Here is an 18920-nt window from a genome sequence, read left to right on the forward strand (position 1 = left end):
ACTAACCTACACTGTAACACGCAACACTTTGATGAACATTGTTACTCAGCTGATAGAGTTGTACCCTTCCTGATGACTTGTCATACAGAACTTGTAAGTCGCTTTGGATAAAAGCGTCAGCTAAATGACAAAATCTAAATCTAAATCTACTGTATTAATATGCCATATACTGTCTTCTCTCTATGATATTATTTATTGTTGGTTTGATGTAATCCTATTGCTAAACGAAATAATTGCGTGGAGAAACGGCTTAGTGAGGCAGCCTCAGCGCACAGCACACACACACACACACACACACACACACACACACACACACACACACACACACACACACACACACACACACACACACACACACACACACACACACACACACACACACACACACACACTGTATACATGATGAAGATGTCCGTATTTCTCTGTTTTCTCCCCATTTTGATGTCCCTCCCTGTGTGTCTGTTACCCTGTGTTCTCCTGTGCTTTTGTTAGTTGTTATTCTTGTCTTTTAGTGTTGTCCCCAGTGTGTTTGGTCTTGTGTTGTTATTTAGTCTTTTACCCCAGTTGTTCAGTCTGTTCCTTCCCAGGTGTGTCTCGTCTCCCAATCATCCTCATGTTGTTAATTACTCTGTCTATATATGTTGTGCTTTTCCTGTCCTCCTGTGACTCATTTTTGTGTGTTTCTAATGTTAGTGCTTTGTTTGTGTTGAGAGTCACAGCCAGTGTGACCCAGCATTTGCCACCCCGTTCCCCCTCACAGACGTTATTAGGACAGTGACCTCTGTGCCTACTTTCTTTCACCATTGATGATATGATTAAAGAACATGTATTATCTTGTATATCAAAGCAGTGCAATTGTTCCGTTCTCTGTTACTGCTGTGCAGGCACGTGCATACATAGGGGTGAAGGGGTGCCCGGGCACCTGCCTTTTTCGTTTCTCATTAGAAAGTGCCCTTTTTATGCCACCCTCTTTTTTTTCTTTTTTTTTTTTTTTTTTTACAGTTGCACATATATATATACTGCCCTGCCCTTCCAAATGAAAGATGTCACGATAGAATCTAAATATTAGGTAAAGAAAGAGAGAGAAATGCCACCCCTCTCGTAAATAATAGGTCCTTCCAGCCAACATGTAAACCGCGCAGGGCCAGCAGTGCACTGAACAGGAAATTGATATCCAGCTGTTGTTGAGCTCACGGTGCCCTCACACTCGAGTCGAGACCTCTTTTTTTACAGTTACTATTTCAACTAAAACAAAGCAAGAGTACACATCAGGTAAGGTATTTGCCCAACAAAATAAAATGTCGGGTTTGCAGTGCACTGTATATTTTCGTGAAACACGTCGCCAGCCCCTCCCTGTCTGCTGCTGCTAGTGCAGGAAAATCACGGAGCATACTCTCTCTCTCTCTCTCTCTCTCTCTCTCTCTCTCTCTCTCTCTCTCTCTCTCTCTCTCTCTCTCTCTCTCTCTCTCTCTCTCTCTCTCTCTCTCTCGCAGCTGTTGGTCTGGAGCGCATATTGTGTTATTAAAGGGACACTATGTAGTTTTGGTGACATCTATCGGTGAAACTGAATGTACCATGATATACTTGTATTAACCCCAAAAATGGGGCTCGCGCGCTGCGCGCGCTCGCATTACATTTACTAATTAATGCCCTTTTATGATTTCAGGCACCTGCCTTTCTAAGGTCTTGTGCACGTCCCTGCTGCTGTGTGCTCCACGATTACCTCCCTCCCTCCATGAGGGCCTCCGGGCAGAATGAGGAGCTCTTATAAGGACAGTTACGCTCTGTGCCTACACTACATTCTTTCACTGTGTGTATAAACGTATAACTAAAATGATCAGTATATGTTGATTGCACATGTTAAATAAACTAGAAAGTATAATCAATACTTAGTATACTTACATACTATATACATACTGCCAAGCAGGAAGGCTTGCATCAGTATTATCTTTCCCTCCCCTGTGTGACCTTGTAGCCTGCTCCGGTCGGCGCCCCAGGATGAATAAACTGCTGTGTGCTGATTGGTCGCTATGACCTTATCTCGGAAGATTTGTTGCTGTCTCACTTTACAAACAGTTCGACCTCCGGTCGCGTCCAAGAATCATAAAATGCAGCTTGCTGATTGGTGCAACAGATGCTTAACCCTTTACTATCACACTACCGATGGTCACTGCACAATGCTGTACGTGTTTAAAACACAACGGGTGATGATTAAGCTTAACCATGATTAAGTATAGGTTTATTGTATATGCCTGTATAGTACCTGTATATATATATCTGTATATATCTGTATATATCTATAGCTTACAGGCTATCCCTCCTAAGACCAGTCTCCCTCACTAGCATGCTGATGAGGCCCGGGACCAGTGCGAAAGCACATGACATTGCTGAGAGGGATCCTAGGGGAATTCCGAAGTACAGTAATCTGTTTCAGTTAAACTGTTACTTTAACTTTTTCAAGTTACTAACCATTGGAGTAGCGATAAGCCAATGGCAAGACACAGTTGAAAGAAGGAGTGTTTATCTTTGCTTGCAATATGACGCTACGGAACTGTGTATAAAAAGTAATGTTCGCGCATGAAAAACTCATCGGCTTGCTTTTGTGACTCTTTTTTATCTCCATTTCAAAGTCGTGTGGTGTATTGGGACTTGAATATGGATGTTTTAAATGGGAGCTTTTCCCTATGATGGCGAGCACTATCTTGTCTGTTTAGATTTGAAGTGCTGTGCTTGGCTCTTAGCTCACTTTTTGTGATGATTTTTAAACCAGAGGTTTATTATTGTTCTTCTGGAGAAAGATGTTGACTTCGACTTTGATGGGTGTTTATATCCGTGCTTTATTATTTTCCTGGATTGGATCTTTCCAAGGCAGTATTATTGTAACTACCTTTTCTAATTAAACCAAACTTTGTTAAATACTTTTATTCAACTCGTGGACCGCGTTCTTTTACGAGCTCCATCATGAACTTTCAAAACGCTGGCCACACCTTGCTTTCATCTGAGGTAAGCGGGATGGAATTGATTAGAATCAATATGTCCTGGTAGCCTGATTACAGATTCAATCAATTGCTAGTACTGCTTCTAGCTAAAGTTATACCAATGACTATTCAGTATTTCTTACCTCTGTACCCAGGTTGGAGTCAAAAGTAGGGCTCTGATGTGGATACCCTTGTATTGAGCGTGTTTTCGACCTGGTCTTATGGAAATTATTATTAATATTATACACTAATATTACACTATTATTAATAGTACTACCTATTAAATAGTATTTCTGTGAATATGACTATTCAATGAAAGGAGTTTTCCCAAGCAGACATTCTGTTTATTACAAACAATAAAGAGATTAACAACTCTTTTATTTCATATGAAATGGATAAAACCAACCAGTGACTATGAAATGAGAATAAAATAAAATACAAACTTGGCCACTTCCATGAAGAATTAACTCTCTTGGAAGAGGTTCCAAGCAAGCATCACAACCTCTGTCTCGGCGAACGGCCTGATATTAACGGGGACCTGGATGATTGATCACCAAGGACGCTCTGTGAACAATTGCCCAGACCACCAATTCAGGGATTTTGCTGAAATATCAGAGGTTCTGGGGCTTAATACATGGCATGATTAGGATTGAGAATTGACTCGAGAACTTAGCGAGTTTAGCACCTCGCTGAGGGATATCGAGCGGCCACAGGGTTTTATCTCAGAAGTGTTGAGATACATAAGAGACCCCTGTAGCTCTTAACAGTTTGTTGCTACCATCTTTGTTTTTCGTGTTACAGTTCGTTTTCTGATAGAGTTTTGTTTGTAGTCAGCTTGTACCTTTTTCCCTGCCAGCTTTGCAGAGGTTTTTGTTGTGCTTTTTTGTGTCTTGCCCTCCGCCAGCATTGCTGTGCTCTTTGTTCTCGTTTGTGGTGAATATCTTTGTTGCTGCCTTTTTTTGAAGTAAAGCCTATTTTTGATCTCCACCCTTTGAGTCTGGCCTGTTCTCTCCTCGTTCTGTTCCGCTATTGGGTCCTCGACAACACAATCCATAACAATAGTAGTAAGTCCTACTGTAGAACATGACATATTAGCATGACATCTCATTTAGCTTGTCAAGAGTCAATTGTGCAGTCGTTCAGTATTGACATTACTAAATGAGATGTCATGCTAATCTGACAGTAATAGTAATAGTATTAGTACCTTAACAGACAGAGCATTAGCCACGATGCCATCTGATATTAATAGCAATAGTGTAACACTTCCCCCGGTCCTGGGGGACCAGCCGGCAACCCTCCGCCCAGTTTGGTTGGTCCAGGACTCAGACATTCACAACCCCCCTTCAATGCACTTCACAATACAACATTGGCAACCGGTGGGCTGAGCCAGATGTGGCAGATCTGGCATCAGCTCACGCACCTAATTAACATTGTCATCTGCCATTTATGTTTGTTATGTTCGTTGTCTATGTTGTCGTTGTTGTTTCCATTTTGTTAGATTTGTGTTTCCCTGTCTGTGTTTTGTAAATGTGTTTTAGTCTGTTGGTCTCAGTTTGTTCTATTGTTATTGTTTTCCCCTGTGTGCTCTGTGTTCTGTGCTCTGTGTTCTGTTAGGTTTGTCTACCACACCTGTGTCCTGTTTGTAATTACCTTTTGTCTCTAATTAGTGTTTGTATATTAAGTGTCTGGACCAGCAGAGACTTGCTGGTTCATTGTCTATATGTTACCTGTGTTTGTCAGTCATGTATCCTGTCTTGTGAGTAAAACATTGTTATCGTCACCACGCCGTCTCTTATCTGCTAATTTCAAGCCTTCTTTCGTATTCACTCTGCTATCTGGGTTCCAATCACCATGCAGAGTAAGCGCACTCGTAACACAATAGTATTAGTACCTTAACAGACAAAGTATTAGCCACGATGCCATCTAATAGTAATAGTAGTAGTATTAGTACCTTAACAGACAAAGTATTAGCCACGATGCCGTCTACAGTGTTTTCTGTGAACGGGTCAAAGTGTTTGTCCGGACGTCTCATGAATTCTGGCTTCAGTCGGTAACCGCTCCGACCGTTGTACTCAAACATGAACAGGTTCAGCTGCATGGAAAGATCTGCAACAGGATTGGTTAAGGTTAAACAGGGTCAGGGGTCAGGGTTCAGAGGGTTAGGGTTATTGGTGTTATGATCCACCTGTTCCTCCTCCCGTTCAGAGGTTTTTCCCTGCCCAGATCCCTCTCCCTGCTCCTCACTTTCCCCCACCTGCTAGACAATTCCCATCCTTCACCCTTGGACTACCCTCACCAGTGCATACCCTCCTGGTGCACTGGTGGCTCTTTAGTGTTTCCATGTCCCTCTATGTCCTTCCCCTGTTACTGTGTCTCTTGCCCTTCATGTTCCCCTGTTAAGTGTTATGTTCCTAGTTGTTTGTTTCCTTGTGTTGTTATCTGTTGTTGGTATGTTATTCTTGTCTTTAGTGTTGTCCCCAGTGTGTTTTGGTCTGGTGTTGTTATTTAGTCTTTTACCCCAGTTTGTTCAGTCTGTTCCTTCCCACGTGTGTCTCGTTTCCCAATCACCCTCATGTGTCAATTAGTCTTTGTATATCAGTCTTGTCTGCCCCCTTCCCTGTGTCGGTTCATTGTTTGATGTTTGATGTTTCATGTTACATGTATTTGCTATTTGTCTCGCCCTCATGTTGCTTGCTCCCGTTCGTGTTCCTTGACCTTGTTTTCAGTAAGTCTAGTTTTCTGTTTGTGTTAGGTTTTGTTTTCCGTGTTGCAGATAATTTTTTTTGTGTGTTTTATTTGTAGTCAGCTTGTACCCTTTCCCCCTGCCTGCTTTGCAGAGGTTTTTGTTGTGCCTTTTTGTACGTGCTCTCATTTTGAGATATTCTTTGTTTTGTGCCTTTTCTAGTAAAGCCTATTCTTTACTTCACCCCTGTCTCCTCATCTCGTTCTGTCTATTCTCTCCTCGTTCTGTTCTGCAATTGGGTCCTCAACAACATAATCCAAGGTCCCATGCATTGCTATTCCTCGCACTATTTGGGCAACTTTACACAATTCCTGTGAGTCTATGGAACACATCTGTAAAGTTTATTTAAATTTAAAAACATTTTTAAATATTTTTAATCAAGTACTCAAAAGCAAACATTTTCTACCACAGGATTTCATGCTGTTTGTGCTGGGCTCCGCCCATAAGCGATTTGAGTGACAGTCACCCACACAGTCTGCGACTGGCAGACAGAGAGAGATAGAGAGATTGATGGGGATACTAATTAACTTTGCCGCGGGGGGGGGGGGGGGGGGGGGGGGGGCATAATCCCACGGGACAATGCATTGGTAACTTGTTTCAAATGACAATATATACCTCTGTGAATATTATTGCACAGATCGGAATACGGGCGTGCGCGTGCGAGCGTGCGCAAAGATATTTTGACTATTTTCGTGAACTCGAGACTAGACTGATGAGTCAATATGATAATTAAAGACACAGACCACATTGATATAATCCCCCATTGCTAGGAAACAATGCTAAACACTGGAAAATGCCATTTATAATGCATGGGACCTTTAATAATTGGGGGTCTTACCTATTGTCTGGTAGTTGAGGGCTACCATCTGACAGCCAGTGTTCCAGAAGAGTTGAGGCATAAAGTTGGAAGAGTCGACTCGAGTTCCTTTTGGGTAAATACGACTGAGCTGAGACTTATTATACCTGAAGCATAAAGAGTTAAGGACACAATCATTTGTATTTTATGTAATATAACTTGTATTACTTGTACTACTATATATCAGCTTCGACTAACATTTTGAGAGAATTCCTGGCCTACAACACATAATGAGGAGTTGTAGCTTAACTTAGAACACCCAACAAGATTGTGGAAACTCACTAGCAACCACCTAGAGACATTCTAGCAACCACCTACCAACACCCTAGCAACCATACAAACACCATAGCACCCATCTAGAACCCCCCCCAGCAACCAACCTACAGTATCAACCACCTACTGTAGAACACCCTAGCAACCACCTAGCAACACCGTAGCAATGTAATAGTAATAGTAGTTCTTAATATTAGTTGTCCTGCTATCTGGTTGAGTTAAGGTTAGGGTTAGTTATTACTACTATCTATATTCAAGATGGTTTCGTTGCCATGTTATCTGGTTGCTGTAGGTTGTCAAGGATACTCCACAAACTCCACTGGCGACTTCGTCAGATGCTCCAGACCTTTGGTTTCCACAAATGATGACATATGATAACACCGGCCTGCCTCTGTACACACACACACACACACACACACACACACACACACACACACACACACACACACACACACACACACACACACACACACACACACACACACACACACACACACACACACACACACACACACACACACACACACACACACACACACACACACACACACACACACACACACACACACACAGATGTGTCAGACTCCTCCAGATTAATTGTGGGATATGAATGCAGGTTTTATGTTCTGTCTTTTATGTTTCTTACTCTTTGAAGCTTCGAAGGAGTTGAACTTGGTTGGTTGGACGTAATTGACCAGGGTGGACATTTCTTCTGCAGCTATTGCCTCCCTCTCAGCCCCGCCCTGCAGCAACACAACAACAATAACAACAATAATATATCACTATCACCTCCCTCTCAGCCCACCCTACAACAACAACAACAACAACAACAACAACAACAACAACAACAACACTATCACCTCCCTCTCAGCCCCGCCCTACAGCAACACAAAAAAAAGACAGTAACAATAATAACAACACTAGGCTTGCCTAGTGCAGCTGGACCCAGCATAAAAGGGAAAAAAAGCCAGAAACCAGAGTCAACCTCGCTCTACAACAACAACAACAACAATAATAACAATATCACCTCCTTGTTGGCCCGCTCTACAGCAACACAACAACAACATCAATAACAATATCACCTCCCTACCGGCCCTGGGCCCTGTTCCTCGTACCTGGCTAACTGAGTTAGCCGGATCATTTTCAGGATAACTAGACCTTTCGGTTCCCCGATGTGCGATTTTTTAAATCACTATGGCAACAGATCAAAAAGTTTTAACCTGGTCGAGGGCAGGGTTAAGTTCAGTTAGCTCGATAACCTGCATGGCCACGCCGTCGCCCTCGCAGTGAAATGCCAGCTCCCTTCCTGAAATAATTCTCACAGTCTAGATCCCATTATACCATTCTGAATTATGTTTTTGTGCTTCGTTCTTCTAGAGGGGGCTTTTGAAATGTAAAATAATATACCTAAAATGCTGATAATAAATCATATTCAGCCTATAGATTTACTTTGTCCTAAATAATGCACGTCATAGTTATACGGATACGGTGCTCGCGCGTCGCGACACACTATGTGATTATTTTAATAATGCAGAGCATTGCAAATGGGAATCCCGCGGGGATCTTTTTAATGAATGAAACCTATCGGGCGTTTGGCTCTGATTAGTTTCATATTCTTCGCTGTTGATGTATTTGCTTAACGGAGCGCCCGGATTGTGTTTCATTCAAGCATAAATTGAAGCGTCTTTATGCGTGGACTGTGGATATGAATTACGAGGAATCTGAATCTGTGGATTGTTGAATTGTATCACTGTCACTCACAAGTTATTGTGATATTGTAACTGGGATTAAAATGTCTGATGAGATGCGCTGTTTGACGGATTTGAGAAATTGAATGAGCCTTTGATGTGATGAATTAATTTGAGAAAATGCATTTATCTGTTCAATCACTGTTATCTGATGATGAACATGAGGTGTCACTGGTATACACCAAAGGTTAATCAATTCAATGCATGTATGGATGATGTCCGAAACAGATTAAAACCTGATTAATAGTAACTGTATAGCCTCCAAGCCTCTCTGACATGTTATTTCGGGGGTCGCGCCTTGAAAACTTTGGGAACCATGTATTTATATATAAAGTACATGATACCTAAGCCAAGCGCATACAGTACAGATATCCTCATAAGTATCTATTATTTCGTATCAATTAGATACTCTTTAGGCTTGTTTGTATCTACTCATTCTGAAAGAGTTGAACTAATTATTTTTGCTAGCAAGATCTCATTTGATTATTCATTCCATTAAGCCTACTGCCAGCAGGCACATTTAAAAAAATATAATCTGATTGATTGGGGTAATGAGGGACTTAAAATTAGCCTATAGATATGCATTTAACTTTTCGGCGAGGCTATTGAGCCGTACTGTATTGTACCCATTCTGCAATCTGTTAATAAAGTTTTAAATCAATCAATCAATCAATGCCGTTAGAAAATCAGGATTTCTGCGATCAACATCTGCTGTCTTTTCAGGTGAGGCGGCCGCGCGCACTTATCCTGAGTATCAAGTCTGGTTTGAATTAACGAGACTGAATCAGCGTTCGAGGAACAGGGAAAGCGCGGATTCAAACATCGGGTTAATTGAATCTGGATAATGGGACTTTTGATCGACTTAGTTGAACCAGGTACGGGGAATAGGGCCCTCTACAAAAACACAACAGCTACTATGGCTGCCAACAGAAACTGTAATAGCCAAATGCATCCTAAACCACTACACTGTAGCCCTAGAGCTCTGGACAACAATACCCTGACTCTAATGCCAGATCTCTGCACAACAATACCCTGACTCTAATGCCAGAGCTCTGCACAACAATACCCTGACTCTAATGCCAGAGCTCTGGACAACAATACCCTGACTCTAATGCCAGGGCCCTGTTCCTCGTACCTGGCTAACTGAGTTAGCCGGATAATTTTCAGCATACTGTAGCTTGACTTAAGCCAGAACTTTCCGTTCCCCGACGTCGGATTGTCTAAAATCACCATGGTAACAGATCAGAAAGTTTGAACCTGCTCCAGAGCAGGGTTTAGTTCAGTTAGCTGGATAAACCATGGCCACACCTTCGCAAAGAAATCCCAGCTCGCTTCCTGAAATAATTCTCACAGTCTAGATCCCATTTATACCATTCTGAATTATGTTTTTGTGCTTCGTTCTTCTAGAGGGGGCTTTTGAAATGTAAAATAATATACCTAAAATGCTGATAATAAATCATATTCAGCCTATAGATTTACTTTGTCCTAAATAATGCACGTCATATTTATACGGATACGGCGCTCGGAGTCGCGATACACACTGCACGTGGTTATTTTAATAACGGCGCATTGCAAATGTGAATCCTGCAGGGATATTTTTTATGAATGAAACCTATCGGGCGTTTGGCTCTGATTAGTTTCATATTCTCTGCTGTGGATGTATTTGCTTAACGGAGCACCCGGATTGTGTTTCATTCAAGCATAAATTGAAGTGTCTATGCATGGACTGTGGATTATGAATTACGAGGAATCTGAATCTGTGGATTGTTGAATTGTATCACTGTCACTCACACGTTATTGTGATATTGTAACTGGGATTAAAATGTCTGATGAGATGCGCTGTTTGACGGATTTGAGAAATTGAATGAGCCGTTGACATTAATGCATTTGAAAAAATGCATCTGTTCAAGCACTGTTAGTGTTATCTGATGATGAACATGAGGTGTCACTGGTATAAACCAAAGGTTAATCAATTCAATGCATGTATGGATGATGTCCGAAACAGATTAAAACCTGATTAATAGTGAAACTGTATATAGCCTCCCTCCAAGCCTCTCTGACACGTTATTTCGGGTCGCGCCTTGAAACTTTGGGAACCAGTATTTATATATAAAGTACATGATACCTAAGACGAGCGCATACAGTACAGATATTCTCAAAAGTATCTATTAATTCGTATCAATTAGATTGTTTGTATCTACTTATTCTGAAAGAGTTGAACTAATTATTTTCGCTAGCAATAGATCTCATTCGATTATTCATTCCATTAAGCCTACTGCCAGCAGGCACATTTAAAGAAATATAATCTGATTGATTGGGGTAATGAGGGACTTAACATTAGCCTATAGATTATGCATTTAACTTGTCGGCGAGGCTATTGAGCCGTACTGTATTGTACCCATTCTGCAAGCTGTTAATAAAGTTTTAAATCAATCAATCAATCAATGCCGTTAGAAAATCAGGATTTCTGCGATCGACACCTGCTGTCTTTTCAGGTGAGGCGCAATTATCCTGAGTATCAAGTCTGGTTCGAATTAACGAGACTGAATCAGCGTTTGAGGAACAGGGAAAGCGCGGATTCAAACATCGGGTTAATTGAATCTGGATAATGGGACTTTTGATCTACTTAGTTGAACCAGGTATGGGGAATAGGGGCCAGAGCTCTGCACAACAATACCCTGACTCTAATGCTAGAACTATAGACAACAATACCCTGACTCTAATACAAGAACTATAGACAACAATACCCTGACTTTAATCCTAGAACTATATACAACAATACCCTGACTCTAATACTAGAACTATAGACAACAATACCCTGACTCTAATACAAGAACTATAGACAACAATACCCTGACTTTAATCCTAGAACTATATACAACAATACCCTGACTCTAATACTAGAACTATAGACAACAATACCCTGACTCTAATACTAGAGTTCTGGACAACAATACCCTGACTCTAATGCTAGGACTATAGACAACAATACCCTGACTCTAATACTAGAACTATAGACAACAATACCCTGACTCTAATACTAGAGTTTTGGACAACAATACCCTGACTCTAATGCTAGGACTATAGACAATACCCTGACTCTAATGCTAGAACTATAGACAACAATACCCTGACTCTAATGCTAGAACTATAGACAACAATACCCTGACTCTAATACTAGAACTATAGACAACAATACCCTGACTCTAATGCTAGAACTATAGACAACAATACCCTGACTCTAATGCTAGAACTATAGACAACAATACCCTGACTCTAATGCCAGAGCTCTGGACAACAATACCCTGACTCTAATGCTAGAACTATAGACAACAATACCCTGACTCTAATGCCAGAGCTCTGGACAACAATACCCCGACTTTAATGCTAGAACTATAGACAACAATACCCTGACTCTAACACTAGAACAATGGACAACAACACTACACCCTCCCATACCTATCAGGCTATCACCTACCTATGATAACACCGGCCTGCCTCTGTACGCACGCACGCACGCGCACACACACACACACACACACACACACACACACACACACACACACACACACACACACACACACACACACACACACACACACACACACCACTGACCTTTTTACCATCATCATCATCTTCATCATCATCATCCCCATCACTATCAGCCTCCACCTCTGCCGGAAAACACAACAGACAGACACACGTCAATAGAAACCTTGGAACATCCCATAATATTGTCATTGTCATCATCATCATCATCATCATCATCATCATCATCATCATCATCATCATCATCATCATCATCATCATTGCTGTAATATATAGAATATATTCTCGGATTAATGAGTTGGTTTATTGTGACTGTAGAAGAGCTTCCACCTGATTTTGGACAGGAAGGCGACTAAAGCTGAGGCCTTCCAGCATTTTAGGTTTAGGGTTAGCTTAGCTTAGTTTTAGGTTAGGTTAGGTTAGGTTAGGTTAGAGGTTATGAGGTATATTTGATATCATCTGACAATATGGTGAGAGAGGATACACAAACTGTTTCCCTTTAGAAGTGTGAAAGGATAGAGGTATCTAGTAGTGGATTAATTAATCAAAGGCTTTAATTGAAAACAAGATGATTCAGATAATACAGACATGATTAAAAGATTCTATTCACAGAAAGGCGCAGTCCAATTGGACGGCTTGCTCTGACTCCCAATGCATAATACAATGCAATTCATATACAGAGATTAAATACATCATCCCATTTTCTACTACAGTTACTCTGATGATGTCATAAAGTGTCATTGCATACCATGCCCTTTATCCTGTCCACAGGTGTCAACTAGTCTGAAGTTGTCAACTATTCAGAACCAGTAGCTGTTGTTGCTGGGTGACTAATGAAAAATTATTAGAAGTGTTGTGCTCTTTGGCTAAAAGTTTAAATACACCAGGGCCCTGTTCCCCGTACCTGGTTCAACTAAGTCGATCAAGATGTCATTATCCAGATTCAGTTAACCCGATGTTTGAAGCCGGGATTTTCCTGTTCCTCGAAGGTGGATTCAGTCTCGTTAACTCAAACCAGACTTGAGACCCAGGATTAGTGTGCGCGGCCGCTCCAGTTGAAAAGCCAGCACGTATCGATAGCAGAGATCCTGATTCTCTAGCGGCATTGATTGATTAATTGATTTAAAACTTTAACATATTGCAGTACGGCTCAATCGCCTCGCCGACAAGTTAAATGCGTTATCTATAGGCTAATTTTAAGTCCCTCATTACCTCAATCAATCAGATTATATTTCTTTAAACTTGCCTGCTGGATTGAATAATCAAATGAGATCTTGCTAGCGAAAATAATTAGTTAAACTGTTATACAGAATAACGATACGGCTCTCTTACCCATTGATTGATGTAAGGTCGATCTTTTACTTATCTCCACTGTGGTGTAACGGGTTCTTCTTTTGACTTTCACGCAGACGACCGGGGTTCGAAACCTAGTCTTTCCCTTCTTTTTGCGATGTAGGAATAATTCAATTTGGTGCACGTTGAGAGCTATATAAAGAATGACATCCTCAATGCATGTAGATTTATAATATTTTAACTTAAAACTAGGCTACTTTGGCGTATAATCATTAATATTATATTCCAAAAAATTATATTGGAAACACGGGGTTTCGAACACCGGTCACCGGGTTGCCAGGATTGAGCACTACCGCTGCGCCACTGTGCCAGATGGGATAAATTCATTGTTTATACATTAATGAACGAGAGACCCGTGTTTAGAATATTCTTTATTTTGAATGAAGTTTTATCTCTTTATGCTCATTCATTAATGTGACGTCAACGGCTCATTCAATTTCTCAAATCCGTCAAACAGCGCATCTCATCAGACATCTTAATCCCAGTTACAATTAAAATAACCACATAATGTGTACATCGCACCGAGCGAGCGCCACGGTATATAACGTGCATTATTTAGGACAAAGTGAATTTAGTATCAGCATTTTGGGTCTATTTTACATTTCAAAAGACCCCTCTGGAAGAATGGAGCACAAAAACGTAATTCAGAATGGTATAACGCAGATCCTAGACTGTGGGAATAATTTCAGGAAACGCGCTGTCACTTCTTTGCGGGGGCGTGGCGATGGTTCATCCGGCTAACTTGAACTTAAACCCTGCTTTCGACCAGGCTCAAACTTTTGGATCTGTTGTCATGGTGATTTGGACAATCCAGGTTCGGGGAACCGGAAAGTCCGGCTTAAGTCAGACTTCACCGAAAGTTATCCGGCTAACTCAGTTATCCAGGTACGGGGAACGGGGCTGGTGCTTGGCACTCGTTGAAAACATGCTGATTTGTCAGTGCTGTCAAGAGCACACCATAGCACAATGTTTCCATTGAAACAAATGCAACAAAAAAAAGCTGTGTCCCCAGTGGACATGAGGCCTTATTGCCCCTTCGTTCACATTGTGTCTGTGTGTGTGCGCTTGCGTTCATGCATGCATGTGTGTGTGTGTGTGTGTGTGTGTGTGTGTATCATGCCTCCTGCGTTGTTGCTAGGAGACAGGACTTCATCATTCTGATTGGCTGTATGGTCTGTCAGTCTCTTGTTGGTGGAGGCAACAGAGGGCTTGTGGGATTTCTTGTTCTTGATCAGAATTTTCCCCATCAGCTCCCGGGGACTAGGCAAGGCAACGCCACACTCCAACTACACACACACACACACACACGCACACGCACATGCACACGCGCGCGCACACACACACACACGCACGCACGCACGCACGCACGCACGCACGCACGCACGCACGCACGCACGCACGCACACACACACACACACACACACACACACACACACACAGATAGATAATAGATTTCATTTATATAGCACACTTTAAACTCAGTGAGCTCTCAAGGTGCTTCACAGCAGAAGGAAAACAACATTTAAAATAGAATAAAAAGGTTTAAAACAAGAAAACTTTTAAAATGAATAAAAATTAAAAGATAAGAATAAAAAAGGTTTAAAACATAAAAACATTTAAAATTAATAAAATAAACAAAACAAAACATAGGAGTAGGTTAGAAACAGGCCCTATTGGAAGGCAGAGCCAAACAAATTTTTAAGGCTGGCCTTGAAGGCAGCAATGGAGACTGAGGCCTTGATGGACCCCGGCCGGCAGCTCATTCCACAGGCGCGGCCCCAGTGCGGAAAAAGCACGGTGCCCCATGGTCGACAGCCTAGTGCGTGGGATGGCAAGGAGGTTTTGGCTGCCAGACCTGAGTGACCTGGATGCAGGTTGAGGGGAGAGGAGGTCCTGGAGATAGGTCGGGCCGGAGTGGTTTATGGCCTTATAGACCAGCAGGAGAACCTTGAAGGTGATCCACTGGTTAATTGGGAGCTAGTGAAGGGAATGGAGGACTGGGGTGATGTGTTCTGTTTTCCGGGTTTTGGTGAGGACACAGGCGGTGTTACGAGTGCAGGTAAGCAAATGCGAGTCCAGTTGTGGAGGAAATAATGTGAGTCGGAGAATGGTTGCTCTTTCTTTGAGGTGTCTTTTAATGTAAGAACACAGAGCAACAGAGAATCCAGGAAAAGACGCCGAGCGTCAACTTGAGAGAAGAGTAGATACAGCAGATAATTCTAGAGCGAGAAGGTCAGCAATATCTCCAACTCCTTCCACACGATCACAGTCTGAAGTCTCGACAGGGGCAGAGAGAAACAACGAGTGAATAAATAGTCAAAACCCAAACATTCCAATGCATCAATCAGTGACAGGTAATTGACAGCTTGTGACAGCAACCAGTGGTGACGGAACAATCAGTGACACATCAGGAATAGGGCGTGACCAACAGTGAGTGCAGATACCAACCACCAGGTGAAATAACTCCAGAATGACAGTAGGGTTCCTAAGACAAGAACCTCGAACGTTACAGGGCGGCACTGTTTTGGACGTACTGTAACCTCTGGATGGTTTTGGAGGGAAGGCCTGCCAGCAGAGAGTTACAGTAGTCGATGCGTGAACTGACGAATGCATGGACCAGTTTTTCGGCGTCAGACTGGGAGAGTGAGGGTCTGAGTTTGGAAATGTTCCTCAGGTGGTAGAAGGAGGTTTGACAGACTGTTTTTATGTGCACGTCAAAAGAAAGTGATGAGTCGAACTTGCTGGGCAGTCTCTGTCCTCATAAAGATGGTGGGACTGGAGGTGGTTATGCAGCTGTAGGGTGACAACCTTTTCCAGCGCCTTTGCCAGGAAAGGCAGGTTTGAGATGGGGCGGTAGTTGGAGAGGATGTCTGCATCCAAGTTGTGCTTTTTTAGCACTGGTTTTATGGCTGTGTGGTATCTTTGACTGTGTATTTCATAACTAATATGTGTGAATAATTAGAGAACCATAATGTAAAAGCCAGGTGTACCTTTCAACAGCAGAATGGATTTTCAATGCTAAAGTAAGGAGCTGATACTGGTGTTACAGAGACAGCCACTCAACCCCCACTCGTGACTGAGTACTGTATGTTAATGTGGTGATAACACCCCACTGGGTGCAGAGGGCAGACCAGCCCAGACTTGTTAAGAGCAGAATGTATTTACAGGATGTTAGACATGGAAACTAATTCATAAACAAGATCATATTAATTAAACCATATTAGATCAAAGGTATTTGAATATCATTTAGAATGTCAAACTGGTTATGAAGGTAATAGAGTGTCAGTTCACTCTTGTTGTAAACCATAAATATAGAAAAGGTTCTAGTGTTAAAAACTGTTAACTCATCAAGGAGCCACAGGCCAAAAAAAGGAGGGGGCCAAAACAGACCCCCCCCCTCTGTTTACTGAAGGACAACACCCTGACGAGGAGATCGGTGGGGGGCAGCCAGCCCCCACACAGGAGATCATCTGATTGGGACCGCCTCCAAGAAGACAAATCTAATTGGACCAAACGTATTATTAGACTGTTATTATTGGTGGAAATCAGAGTATATAACAGAGAGCGCAGTGTTTGAGAGAGAGGCCAGAAACCCCCAGGGGTTTCTGTGTCTCTCAACCGATCCACCCACAGACTGCTGATTATACGTGAGTAAATCATGGGAAACACCATTTGTTGTTTAAACCTTAATATCTGAAACCAGGTTTACTCATGTGTAAATGCTCAGTAAGATTCTCTATTTCATTGATGTTAACATGACTACTGGTTTTATGTACAGACTGGGTTTGATGTGCACACCTTATTAATCCTTTGTACAACATGTGTTAATGTACTATGAAATAATCATTGTATGTAAAGCAACCTTCTGAATTCACTCTGAGCCCAGAGGCAAAATAAATAATGAGTTTTGAACTATAGTTCCTTTTTGTCTGGCCTGCACAGTTTATTTCTCCACCCAGTAGAGAAAGACCATTGTATCATTATTGACCTTCTTCCTTTCCAGATAAGCAACCTCATTGTACTGTAAATCACCTTAGATATTGATTAGAAATATACGACAGCTGCTAGTTTGAGGAGGGGTGGAATTTCACCGGTGGACAGTGAGCGGTTTATTATTTGGGTCATGGTGGGGACAGTAGCTCCTATTGTTAGGTTTTAGTGAGTTTGTCCTTACCTTCGCATTTGCATTCATTCATTTATTTTGCAAATTTGTTGGACCTTATGGTGTTCTTGTTTTGTTCTTGACTTATTGTTATGTTTCTTCTTGACTTGTTTAAAGAACACATGTCCAGCCCATGGGGACATTAACGTGTGTTGTCGGGCCTTACAAATACATTTGATTTGATTTGATTTGATTTGGAAGGCACCTTTTTATTAGTGATGTTGGGAGGGAATCCAGGGAGCTGGTGGAAGAGTTAATTTTGAGAACTATGGCGGATAGCTCGGCTTGGGTGACCTCAGTAAAGCATCCGAGGGTTGGGCCATCGTGAGGGGCAGTGTCGGGTGGGGGGGGGGGGCAGTTTAGTAGGGGCAATGTTTTGCCTGATTGTGTCGATCTTGGTTTTAAAAAAGTCCATGAAACGGTTGCATTCAGCAGTGGAGGGGATTATGGCAGATGGGTCCCTGGGTTTGAGCATCTAATTGATTGTAGAAAACAGAAGGTTTGGGTTTGAGTGGCCGGACTCAATAAGTGTTGAGTAGTAGGAGGCCCTAGCTGCTCTCAGTGCGGATGAGTAAGCCATCTGGTGTTGTCGGTACGACAGCTGATGGACCGTTAGTCCAGTTCGCCGGAGCCTGCGTTCAATCTTCCGGCCCTCTGATTTTTATGCTCTGAGCTGGGCTGTATACCAGGGGGCTGAACGATGGAAGGATATCAGACGTGTTTTTTGGGGGGCAAACCTGTCCAGGCCAGCCTGCAGAGTGTTATTGTAGTGGTGGACTTGCTCTTCAAGTGAAAGGGTAGTGTACAGCTCAGACAGGGTTGAGGAGAGCATGTCACAGTCAATGTCCTTGATCTTGCGGAAGGTTATGAGGCACTTGGTTTGAGAAGCTGGCGGAGGAATAATGGTGTCTACCAACACCACCTGGTGGTCAGAGATGCCGAGCTCTAGAACCTGGGTGTTAGCAACAGTAACATCTCCAGTGATGGCGAGATCGAGGGTATGTCTGTGCTTATGCGTTGGACCTTTTATATACATGTACATTTACATTTAGTCATTTAGCTGACGCTTTTATCCAAAGCGACTTACAAGTTCTGTACGTCAAGTCATCAGTTGTCTTGAGTAAGTGGAAGGCAGTCCAGAAGGTTAAGGAAGTCGACATCCAGAGTGGACTTTGGGGAATCGACGTGGATGTTAAAGTCACCATGGACTACCAATTTGGAGAAGGTGGGGCACAGGGTTGAGAGGAGGTTTGAGAAG

The 18920-nt window shown here is 42.3% G+C and overlaps 1 protein-coding gene across 1 annotated transcript in view; it reads right to left on the reverse strand.

Moving 5' to 3' along the window:
• plcb1 (phospholipase C beta 1) overlaps positions 1-18920 on the reverse strand; it is a gene marked incomplete at both ends in the record, with an annotated part of 206256 nt that overhangs the window by 102507 nt on the left and 84829 nt on the right. Inside the window, 6 exons of the mRNA XM_084321967.1 lie at positions 4930-5084; positions 6560-6684; positions 7157-7241; positions 7497-7593; positions 12214-12272; positions 14621-14786. Of these exons, the coding sequence (XP_084178093.1) occupies positions 4930-5084; positions 6560-6684; positions 7157-7241; positions 7497-7593; positions 12214-12272; positions 14621-14786 (687 nt within the window). The remainder of the gene's footprint in view (positions 1-4929; positions 5085-6559; positions 6685-7156; positions 7242-7496; positions 7594-12213; positions 12273-14620; positions 14787-18920) is intronic.

Source organism: Notolepis coatsorum (genome assembly GCF_963971535.1).
Source record: "Notolepis coatsorum genome assembly, chromosome: 9".
NCBI lineage: Eukaryota > Metazoa > Chordata > Actinopteri > Aulopiformes > Paralepididae > Notolepis > Notolepis coatsorum.